This window comes from Pelophylax lessonae (assembly GCF_965119305.1).
Source record: "Pelophylax lessonae genome assembly, chromosome: 3".
NCBI lineage: Eukaryota > Metazoa > Chordata > Amphibia > Anura > Ranidae > Pelophylax > Pelophylax lessonae.
In genome coordinates this window covers 188441489-188454316 of record NC_138770.1, presented here as the reverse complement: position 1 = coordinate 188454316, position 12828 = coordinate 188441489, and the positions used below count along the sequence as shown (strand labels likewise).

At 42.6% G+C, this 12828-nt stretch overlaps 1 protein-coding gene across 3 annotated transcripts in view; it reads right to left on the bottom strand.

The window, feature by feature from the left end:
- PIK3CB (phosphatidylinositol-4,5-bisphosphate 3-kinase catalytic subunit beta) overlaps positions 1-12828 on the bottom strand; it is a 278272-nt gene that overhangs the window by 125657 nt on the left and 139787 nt on the right. For all 3 annotated transcript variants that reach the window (XM_082249418.1, XM_082249419.1, XM_082249417.1), the window contains exon 4: positions 788-1011. In XM_082249418.1, the coding sequence (XP_082105544.1) occupies positions 788-1011 (224 nt within the window). The remainder of the gene's footprint in view (positions 1-787; positions 1012-12828) is intronic.

Sequence of the window (12828 nt, the reverse complement as noted above, 5' to 3'; positions counted from 1 at the left end):
GTCTGAAGCACCATTAGAGAAATTTCCTAGTATTTCAGATTCTTATAGGAAACAAGGGGAGTTCTCCCCTAACTGGGTCACAAAGACGCTAAAATAAAAACCTTCCCTGACCGATCCAAAACAAAGTAAAAGTTTTTGGCTGCAGTTAGGCATCAAATAATTTAATTGGATAAATCTATCAGTAGAAAAAAATGCATCTTTAGATTATTCTTAAGCCCTGTACACGCAGGCCTAAATGCCGGACTACACCTGCTGGTTCAAAAAACAAAACAAAAAAAAAAAACTGACATTCGGCCTGTGTGTATGCCAGCCAGCCCAAAACAAGTCAGATATGTGTGCTTCCGCCTCTCAATCAGCGCTCTCAGCCAATGGCAGAAAGTGCTGACCAGAGTGTTCTGGCATGGGGGCCATCCCCCTTTCAGAACAGCAGCTCAGCAGGGGGGGGGGCGGGAGATTGCTGTACTAACGTCAGATCGTTAATACAGCGGTTTCAACTGGTGTTGACAGTTTTTTTTTTACATTTAACCCACTGAGTTGAACAGAAAAAATTGAAAAGGGTGTTCCAGGCTTTAGCTAGAAGGAGCAGAGCATAATTTATATCCATATACAGCATATCATAAGTATACTTTGTCCTTCTAGCCTCACTGAAGCCTATAAGAAGCATCATCAGAGGTGTACCCAGCCACCCCCGTCTCTTGTTAATTGAGTGCAACATCCAAATGGTAAACCTATCAAAAAAGTACATCTAGAAAGAGGCTGGTTGGTAGGTTGAGAGACCTTACTGTACCTGACAATTTTCAAAGTGGATAGCCACCACAAGATTTCCCCCAAACAGTCGGTCCTGAATATTGTCCTGGATGGATGGCTCCAGTTCAGGAGGAAAGGTGCATTTAAGCCATTCCAGCCAGCTGAGATTAAGCATGGACTGCATCTTTTCCTCGCTTATCTTCCTCATCTTACTACGGAAATCTCTGACCTCATTATCTTGAAGAGCATCAAATTCTTGGAGACCTGAAAAACATTTAACCATACCATTATGATTCTGAAGACCCACTGCAGCCTTTTTGTTCCTGGCCCACCCCTTTCATGCAATGGATTTCAGTTCTTTCAATCATGGAGGTTCAGCATCACAAACCAGGAACAGCAGATAAAACGTCAGCTTTAAATATGGGAGCAGTGGCTAAGTGGTTAGCACTTCCGTCTAGCAGCACTAGGGTCATTGGTTTGAATCCAAACCACAGCACTAAATTGACCCTCGTATGTGTATGTTTGAATGTAAGTTATAGTCCATAGATTGTATGCTCCTTGCGGGCAGGGACTGATGTGAATGTACAATACATCATCATTTGACAGCGCAATATGCAAAGTACCTTTAATAAATAAATAAATGGGTTGAAGCTGCATTGTTCCAAATTTAAAAACATATCTAAACTATTAGCTCATTTACAGTTTAACTGTACTAAAACACGAAATTGTCCCTATTAAACTGACTCCTTGGGCTAGCTAGTTGTCAAACTATACTGATTTTGTGCGGCTGGTAGCCCTGCTTATTAAATCTGAGGTTACCTGTATTCCGCTTTCTTAAATGTAAAGCCAGCCATTCATGGTTCGAAGTTTGGCCTGTTCAAAAGGGGCTGGCCAAATTTTGATCCATGTATGGGCAGGGTGGTTTTACAGAAGTCCATCTACCAATCATCTTCTGTAAAGGTGCCCTGTTCGAAAACTTCTGCTTGGTCAGCACCGCCAGCTACAGCCTGCAATGCTGATCAGTGTATTCTGACAGCGGAATGTCTCCCTGCTGTTAGGACACAAAAGGCTTAGCAAGGAGGATTCCCTCATCCACCCGAATGTCTGCATGGAAATGGAATCTTATTTTTTGTTCAATCCGCTGGTTGAAGGAAAATCAAACCCCTATGGGCTGTTTAAGCGTGGGTTTAGCTGTGTATTTCTCAGAGATTGCCTAGAACAGAAATTTGTGCAAGGAGGCTACACTGAATCTAGAAGCAATGTGAAAAGCCTACCAAAATCGAGCTACAACTAATAAAAGTTGCTGTGAAAGCAGCACAAGAAAGCATTCTCGGCAGAATGTGAAGGTTTGATATTCAGGCCAGAGACAGGGGTTTTAAACCGTATCTATGGTCAAAACTTTAAAATTACATTAATTTCCATATTGTATTTCAATTTATAGCCTAATCCTATTACTCTGAATGACCTTGAAGTTTGTAAACTTACTTTGTGAAGATCCTCACACATTTACTTACTTGAATCCTGTGACACGTGTTCATGCTCTCAGAAGGCACTGCTTTCAGACAGCAAGACACTATGGGATATGCAGGAATTTCAGGAAGTTTTGGTAAAAGCTGCCAGCAGACAGGCAGCAATCACAATATGAAAGGAGATTTTTTAAGTAAGCTTATATTGGATTGCCAAAAAAAAAAAAAAAGTTTGTATTGCCTTAAAAATGCTGATGTTAAAAAAAATAAAAAAAAAGTGCATTCTGTAACTACAGATCCACACCCCTCCCAATACACACTAAGGGTTAAATGCTCATTCAGTCTAGGGGTGACAGAATAAGGTGTAATTATTTTATTCTGTGCGCCAGCAGAGTCCTTCCAGTGCTGCAAACAGTGCGCCCCAGCAGCCTCTGTAAGCCGCGACTGACAGCAGTCGCACTCCAACCACCTCCATATTCAATATGGGTTTAATGTCCCTGTATTGTATGTGATGACATCAAGGCTCTTTCCCACAGACAGGAGATTTGGGGGAGAGGAGGAGATTGCTAGAGTGGGGAATAGGCTAAAATAACCACAGCCTGTACAGTACACCCAACAAACAGCAAGCATATAACCTATGCAACGTGGTGGGTCCCCACTGAAAGAGTGGAATTCTTCATTTTCCTAAAGTTGGGTTTTAAGCTCAAGTGACCCATTTCTAACCATTTGCATACCTTACTATTTGCAAAGAAGTGTAGGGTTTTGAATAAGACATCTGGGGGTTAATATTACTGACACCCTGGTAAAGCACTGCAGGTTCCTAGTTCCAGACGGCTGCCTCCATCCATTAACTGCACATCTGGGACCTGATCCATGCATTCCTACAAGCAATACCTCTTCCCCAGAGTCCTGACAGCTCTGTGGCATAGTTATGGAATAAACCAAACCCAGAGCTCTAGATAACCAACACCATATCTCTTACAGGCCAACAGAGCAATCACAAACTCATTTCCATGAATCTTGTTTTAAGTGATTTCAAACATTTGAAAGCACCCTGAAGGTAGAAATGGGGGGGGGGGGGGGGGGGTTGGCTAGATGGAGGGAAGGCATTCATTAAAAACAAATGAGTGTGTTGCGCACAGGGAGTCTGAGCTATGTTCTTGATTTCCAGACTTGTCTCTAGGTTTCTGCTAATAAAATGTACAACATCTCTCTCTCTCATGATCACTGCATATGAAATAGATTTCTTAATTCTTTGCACGATACATACTTCCCTCAAAAAATATTTGGGATTAACCAAAAGTCAAATAAAAAGTTAGGTGGGTATTTAAGTCCTCCCTGTGGCTGACTTATGTTTAGCCTACCGGGCATGTACAATATTGTCAAATCTTTTTAGGTATACATGTAATCAGCTTGACATACATAATCTTATCACTGTGCGCTAATGGATTTAGACAACCTTGTTTTTATGAATAGTTAATTATATATGTACATACAGTACATCAAGTACTCTTGACAAACTCATACTCTTTTTGCAGTGCTACACAGTGAACACAGGCACACAAGGCCGTTTAACTTAAACTGCGGTTGTACATTCATGCCTAGAGACACAGCTGCAGCCTACAGACACCCATAGTAATGACGATATACTAGCTGTATCTCCCAGACATGGAAATACACCCGAAGTTTACATTGTAAGGCCTCCTTGTGCCCGTGTGTATGTACGGTTACTTCTCACAGAGGGTAAAAGGATTGCATTGACAGGGCTCCCTCCAGTGGCTGATTTACATTTCTCCATATTAAAAGGCAGTATTAAATTTGCTTGTCTTTTGTTTTTTGGAAGGGGGGGGGGGTGTAATGCAACCACAAACTAAAAGTAAAGTAGTGTATGAGTTCATGATTGCAAAACAATAGGTCTTCTGGCTTTGACAATTGGTTTCCCATCTGTTGTGCAATGCTTGGATAGAAGTTGTATATGTTGAAGATTAATTATGTATATCGACTTTTTGAGTGACCCTGTTGGTGAATAAAAATGCCCATCACATTTAAAGGGCCAATAAAGAGGCCTGAGTGGAAGAAGGGTGAGCTACAAGTTTAAATTTTATAGGAAAGGATGAGATTTGACTGCAACTTTAGCTCATCATTTAAATGTGTGGTTTTCACTTAAGGGATCCTTCTCTTAGGGCCAGTTCACGTCACATGCAGTCCAGTGCTGTCAGAGAAGTCCATAAGGTAGTTATACCTTTCCGCCATTAGATGGCGCCAAGCTGGCTATTTAAACTGACTCTCTGCATGGATTCATTGCTGTTTGGTCTGCAGCTTCCTGTGTATTGTTCCTGACTTCCTGTGACCTCTGATCCTGATCCGGCTTGTTGTCTCTAACCTGTGCTTGTCTGCTTCCTACCCTGACCCTGGCTTGTCTTCTGGATTTCGCTTCTGCCTGTTGATCCTGCATTGCTGCTCTCCTGGTACCGACCCGGCTTGTGACCCGATTACTCTGCTGCCTATCGTCTATGTCCTTCCTGCCCGACCATTACCTACCCGGCTTGTTTGACCCTGCACCCTGCTCATCCGGCCTGCTACAACTCCAGCCCAGCAAGCTCATTTCCAACAGTCTCATACCAGCCCGCTCACTGCGGCCACTACTGGACTGATTACAGGCACTCCTACGTCACCGTGCTTCTGTGGCCGCTGTCTCACTATCAGAGGCCCACGAGCCGGAGTTGTACGAGAGGCCCTCCTCTGCACGTCAGGCTCACCTACCAGGTACGTGACAGTACCAAACAGCCATGACTGAGCCTGCAAGAGGACCCTCTCCAGTGGATGAAATCTGTCAGCACCTCGCTGCGCTTTCTCAAGCAGTTAAGACGCTACAGGAAGGATATGTTCATCTGGAGGAACGTGTTCTGTCCTGGACTACACCAACAACTATCCCTGCCTCATTTCCCACCTCTGCCGCATCTGGTATTCAAGCTGGGACTGTAACCAATCCTACAGTAATGATGTTATCCCCTGAACCTCAAGTACCAACCCCTGAGAGGTTTTCCGGTGACCGGAGTAAGTTTAGAGCGTTCCGAAACGCATGTCAACTTTACTTTGCTCTGCAGCCACTGACATTTTCCCTGGAATCCACTAAGGTAGGATTCATCATCTCTCTGCTTCAAGATAATCCACAGTCCTGGGCCCACCAGTTGTTAGAAGAGAATAACGCACAACTCAATACCATGCAATTATTCTTTGATGCCATGTCACGGCTATATGACGACCCACAGCGGACCACCACCGCTGAGGCAGCTCTACATGCTCTCCAGCAAGGCCGCAGAGCAGTTGAAGACTACATCACTGACTTTCGACGCTGGAGCGCAGATACCGCTTGGAACGATGCAGCCCTGCGTCACAAGTTTCGTTTGGGTCTCTCAGAAAGTCTTAAGGATGAGCTTGCCCGGGTTGGAGTGCCAAGTTCCCTGGAAGGGTTAATTACTCTTTCAATTCAGATTGATCGCCGCTTACGTGAACGCAGATCTGAAAGATCTACACAACAGTTCCGCCCGGAATGGATGTTACATAGGAATTCTGTCCCTTCCAACCCGGTCTTCGGAAATTCTGCTCCACCTGCTCCAGAATCACCTGAACCCATGCAATCAGGTCTGATCCGCCCTTCATTGACTCCAGAAGAACGTCAACGCCGACGTGTAAATAACCTTTGCTTGTACTGCGGAGAAGCCGGTCACTATGTGCGCACCTGCCCAGCTAAGTGGCGTAAGTGTCTCTCCGTTTCTTCAGTTAACCAGTCACCGTTACCTGCCAGCTCAGCTCACATAGCTCTGCCCATCTCTTTCCGGCTTCCTGGAAGGACTGTGTCCGTGACCGCTATTATTGATTCAGGAGCTTGTAGCTGTTTCATAGACCTGTCCTTTGCAGCTCAACAACGCATTCCACTGCAAACCAGAGGACAAGGCCTCACCGTGTTCCTGGCTGATGGGTCTTGCATTAAATCAGGACTTGTAACCAAAGAGACCCCACCAATCCTGACCATCACTTCCAATAACCATCAGGAACTACTGCGTCTTGACGCAATTTCTTCACCGTTATTTCCTGTCATCTTGGGCCTACCCTGGCTACAGGCGCACAACCCTCAGATTGATTGGAACTCTGGAAATGTCCAGTTTTTGTCACCATATTGCCAAGAACATTGCATAACAGCGTCAATTCCATCATCAACTACCTTGTTGTGCGTTGACTCAGACGCAGAGTTGTGCCAAGTGGTTCCAAAGCCCTACCATGAATACTTAGATGTTTTCAGCAAACGGGGAGCAGATGCTCTTCCTCCACACAGACCCTATGATTGCCCCATCGAGTTGCTTCCTGGAGCCGAATTCCCTTTTGGTCGCATCTTCCCCTTGTCCGAACGGGAACTAGGGGCCTTAAAGGACTACATTGATGAAAACCTGCAGAAGGGGTTTATCCGGCCTTCTACCTCACCGGCCGGTGCAGGTATATTCTTTGTAGAGAAAAAAGATCATTCCTTGAGACCATGTATAGATTACCGCGACTTAAACAAGATTACAGTGAAAAATCGCTATCCTCTTCCCTTGGTTCCTGAACTGTTTCAAAGGCTAAAATCTGCCATGGTCTTTACAAAATTGGACTTGAGGGGGGCCTACAACTTGGTTCGTATCCGGAAAGGGGATGAATGGAAGACTGCATTCCGAACTCGATTCGGGCACTTTGAATACTTAGTTATGCCCTTCGGTTTATGCAACGCACCAGCTACTTTCCAGCACTTCATCAATGACATTTTTAGAGACTTCCTTGATATCTTTGTCGTTGTCTACCTGGATGACATCCTGATATTTTCTGTTTCCCTAGAGGTGCACCGTAGACATGTTAAAGATGTGCTATGTCGGCTGCGCCAGCATGGACTCTATGCCAAAGCCGAAAAATGCGACTTTGAGCAACGAAGCATCCAGTTTTTGGGCTTAATTCTTTCCACTGACGGAATCAAGATGGACCCACAGAAAGTTTCAGCGATCCTTGACTGGCCAGCTCCCGCGGACAAGAAAGGGATCCAACGATTTGTAGGATTCGCCAATTTCTACCGCAAATTCATCAGGAACTTTTCAGCCATCATCTCTCCTATCACATGTCTCACCAAGCAGGGTATTCGTTTTTGCTGGACTACTGAGGCACAGGCCGCCTTTGAGACATTAAAGAAACGTTTTACCACTGCTCCTGTCCTAAGTCATGGAAGGAGCCACCCACCCGATACTGATCTACACAGACCATAAGAACTTAAAGTATCTGCGATCAGCAAAACGCCTCAAGCCACGCCAAGCCCGCTGGGCACTTTTTTTTTCAAGATTTATATTCCACATTACTTATAGACCAGGGTCAAAGAACACCAAGCCCGACGCCTTGTCCCGCATGTTTGAGGACCCTAGAGACTTACCAGTTCCAGACACTATTTTACCAGCCGGGAACTTTCTTTTGTTGCAATCTGACCTTCTGTCACAACTACAGCAGGCTTCTGCAGGAACGCACAGCCCTCCAGGGGTCACGTTACAGCCAAGGAATGGACTGTTATGGAAAGGGGAACAGATTTTTGTACCAGAAAGAATTCGGGTAGTTGTCCTAGGAATTTGTCATGATCATCCTTTGGCGGGCCATTTCGGGATTCACAAGACTTCTGAGTTGGTGCAACGCACATTCTGGTGGCCGGGATTAGAGAAAGATTGCAAGGCCTATGTAAATGCATGTACAACTTGCATCCGGAGTAAGACTACTCGTAATAAGGCCTGGGGGTTACTCAGACCCTTGCCCGTACCTGACAGGCCCTGGAAGATGATTTCCATGGATTTTATAGTCGAACTTCCACCGTCTGAAGGCTGTACCGCTATCTTTGTGGTAGTGGATCGCCTGTCAAAGATGGCTCATTTCTTACCCCTGAAGAGTACTCCATCTGCTGCTGAGACTGCTCGGGTTTTTATCAAAGAAATTGTCAGGCTCCATGGAGTCCCTACAAACATTGTATCAGACCGGGGTGTCCAGTTTACATCCAGATTCTGGAAAGCTTTGTGCGGAACTTTAAAAATTGAACTTTCCCTATCTTCAGCTTATCACCCACAGACCAATGGACAAACAGAGCGGACTAACCAAACTCTGGAGCAGTACATCAGATGCTTTACCTCCTTTGTCCAAGACGACTGGGTATCGCTGTTGCCGCTAGCAGAATTTGCCTATAACAATGCCAGTCATTCCGCCACCAAGCAGTCCCCATTTTTCGCTAATTATGGATTTCACCCTACCTTCTTTACTGATCTTGTTCCAGAATCCTCTGTTCCAGCTGTCCAGAGTACGCTGGATTTTTTCTCCGTTAATAACTTGTTGTTACAGGAAACCATCGCAAAGGCACAAGAGGACAACAAGAGGGTGTTTGATAAGAAAAGAAGGGGAGAGCTACTCCTATGGCCAGGAGACCAAGTATGGCTCGCTACAACAAACCTGAAGTTGGCATGTCCCTCGAAGAAGCTGGCACCGAAGTTCGTAGGACCATTTCCGGTAAGGAGAAAAATTAATGATGTTTCCTATGAGCTAACCTTACCAGAGTCCTTTAGAATATACCCAGTGTTCCATGTATCGTTAAAACCTGCAGTGCCAGATCCCTTTCCTGATCGCAGATCAGGACCCCCTGCACCTGTAATTGTTAACGGGGATGAGGAATTTGAGATCGAGGCTATCCTAGACTGTAGGAAGAGAAGGGGTCAGATACAGTATCTGATCAAATGGAAGGGGTATGGTCCAGAGGAAAATTCCTGGGAACCTGCACATAATGTGCACGCCACAGATTTGATTCGTGCCTTCTTTCACAGCCATCCCCAGAAGAAGAGCCAGTTGGGCACCCGGAGGTTGCCCATTGGGAGGGGGCAATGTCAGAGAAGTCCATAAGGTAGTTATACCTTTCCGCCATTAGATGGCGCCAAGCTGGCTATTTAAACTGACTCTCTGCATGGATTCATTGCTGTTTGGTCTGCAGCTTCCTGTGTATTGTTCCTGACTTCCTGTGACCTCTGATCCTGATCCGGCTTGTTGTCTCTAACCTGTGCTTGTCTGCTTCCTACCCTGACCCTGGCTTGTCTTCTGGATTTCGCTTCTGCCTGTTGATCCTGCATTGCTGCTCTCCTGGTACCGACCCGGCTTGTGACCCGATTACTCTGCTGCCTATCGTCTATGTCCTTCCTGCCCGACCATTACCTACCCGGCTTGTTTGACCCTGCACCCTGCTCATCCGGCCTGCTACAACTCCAGCCCAGCAAGCTCGTTTCCAACAGTCTCATACCAGCCCGCTCACTGCGGCCACTACTGGACTGATTACAGGCACTCCTACGTCACCGTGCTTCTGTGGCCGCTGTCTCACTATCAGAGGCCCACGAGCCGGAGTTGTACGAGAGGCCCTCCTCTGCACGTCAGGCTCACCTACCAGGTACGTGACAAGTGCATTTTCTTTTTTTTCATCAAAAATGTACTGAATGGATTATATGGCTTCCAATGGCATAGTTCACACCAGTGCGGTCAGTTCCAGTTCAGTAGAACATGCTGCATTTTTCCTACATTGGACCGTACTTCAATGCAGTAAAACGCTTTAAAAATGCACTGGAATACATCACATACACAGCGGACCCGCATCCGGAAACACATCAAAAACGCATGCAGAAACACACCCGGAATGGATCTGGAGTGGACTTTGTGGCATGAACCAGCCCTTAACCCTGTGCTCTATTTTTAAACTTAGCTGGCCAGGGCATTTTTGCAATTTTTCCATTGCTTTTTTATTTTTCCCTTACAGCTTTCAGAGTTTGTTAAAGACCCCCCAAACCATCGATTTTCTGAAAGCAAAGGACCAGTACAATACAAATAAGGTGCAACTGATTTTTAGGGCACAAGGATATTTGCGCAAATGTTTATCAAAACAATATTTTTGCTAAAATGACACAAAAATAGCAGATGAAAACACAGCCCGTTTTTCAAAATTCCTACTAAATTTTAAAGCTAACCGACATAGCATTCATAAATAACAATTTGTAAATTTTAAATTGCGCCAATGGTGAAAATCAAACAAAAAAGGCAATACCCAATTTCTCTAAAAGTCTAAAGGTTTTCATTGTTCCCTTACATACATACATACATACATACATACATATATATATATATATATACACACACACACACACACACTGTATATATATATATATATATATATATATATATATATGTATACATACATATATACACATATACACACACATACATATATACACACACACTAAAAATTCTCCAAAATAATTTTTAGCAGATATAAACAAAGCAAATTTTACTAAATTCCTGCTAAATTCCTAATATAAAAGCTAACCAGTATTGGGTTAATAACAAATATTTGTCATTTTTAAATTACACGGTTTTGCAAAATGGTGAAGGTTGAACATTCGCAAGAATGTAAATAACCATATTTCTCTAAAAATCTGAAGGTTCTCATTGTTCCCTTTACAGCTTTCAGTTTGTTAGAGACCCCCCCCCCCCCCCCAAACCATATATTTTCTAAAAACATAGGACCAGTAGAATAAAAAGGAAGGTGCTACAGATTTTTAAGGACCCATGATTTTTGCGCAAATGTTTACCAAAACAATATTTTCGTACTAAATATAAAAGCTTAACCTGTCTTGAGTTATAAAAAAAATATTTGTTCATTTTAAATTCCCCCTTTTTTTGAAATGATTAAAACTGAAAGCTGAAAGGGAAAAAAGTAAACCTCCAGATTTTTTGAGAAATTTGGTTATTCATAGTTTTTTGTACGTTCAGTTTTAACCATTTTTAAAAAAGGTGCAATTTAAAAAGTACAAATATTTGTTACCTAATAACTAAATACAGGTTTAGCTTTTATATTTAGAAGGTACTATACAGGGATTTTGGAAATTTTGCTCTGTTTGTATGCTAATAATGATTTTTTTGCATTATTAACTAAAATATTGTTTGGTAAACATTTATGCAAATATCATGGGGGCTTAATCAATAGCACCTTCCATTTATTCTACTGGCCCTTGTCTTTCAGAAAATGTATAGTTTGGGGGGTCTTTTAAAAACTCTGAAAGCTTAAAGGGAAAAAGTAAACCTACAGATTTTTAGAGAAATTTGGTTATTCATAGTTTTGTGTACGTTCAGAGTTTTTAAAAGAAACTAAACATTTTCTGAACGAAAATGCCAGTAGAATTAATGGAAAGTGCTACTGATTAAGCCCCCGCAATATTGGCACAAATGTTTACCAAACAATATTTTCGTTAAAAATGCACTAAAATCATTATTAGCATACAAACACAGCAAATTTTACAAAATCCCTGGATAGTTCCTTCTACATATAAAAGCTAAACCTGTATTGAGTTATTAAATAACAAATATTTGTACTTTTTAAATTGCGCCTTTTTGAGAAATAGTGAAAATCAGACATACGCAAAAACTTCTCTAGAAATCTGGAGGTTTTCCTTTTTCACTTACAGCTTTCAGAGTTTATAAAAGACCCCCAAACCATATATTTTCTGAAAGCACATGGCCAGTAGAAAAAAAAAAAAAAGGTGCTACTGATTTTTAAAGGTACCGTGATATTTGCACAAATGTTTTCATCAAAAATACACTAAAATCATAAATTGGATGGATTCATACATGGCAAAATGTACAAAATTCTGCTAAATTCCTACTAAATATAAAAGTTAAACCTATATGGAGTTAATAAATAACAAATATTTGTACATTTTAAATTGCACCTTTTTGTGAAATGGTGAAAACTGAAGGTACGCAAATTTGTAAATAAAAACAATTTACTTCCGGAGGTTACCATTTTTCACAGCTTTCAGAATTTGAAAAGATCCACTCAAACCATACATTTTCTGAAAGCACATGACCTGTAGAATAAAAAACGTGCTGCTGATTTTTTGGGCACACACAATAATTGCGCAAATGTTCATCATTTCGCTATTTTCGCTAAAAATACAAACCGGATTCCAAAAAAGTTGGGACACTGTAAAAATTGTGAATAAAAACAGAATGCAATGAAGCGGAAGTTTCATATTTCAATATTTTATTCAGAATACAACATAGATGACATATCAAATGTTTAAACTGAGAAAATGTATAATTTTAAAGGGAAAAATAAGTTGATTTTAAATTTTATGGCATCAACACATCTCAAAAAAGTTGGGACCAGGCCATGTTTACCACTGTGTGGCATCCTCTCTTTTTAGAACAGTCTGCAAATGTCTGGGGACTGAGGAGACAAGTTGCTCAAGTTTAGGAATAGGAATGTTGTCCCATTCTTGTCTTGGGTCTTCTTTGTGGCATCTTCCTCTTTATGATGCGCCAAATGTTTTCTATGGGTGGAAGAACTAGACTGCAGGCTGGCCATTTTAGTACCCGGATCCTTCTACACAGCCATGATGTTGTACTTGATGCAGTATGTGGTCTGGCATTGTCATTTTGGAAAAGAGACGACGTCTGGATGGGAGCATGTTGTTCTAGAACTTGGATATACCTTTCAGCATTGATGGTGCCTTTCCAGATGTGTAAGCTGCCC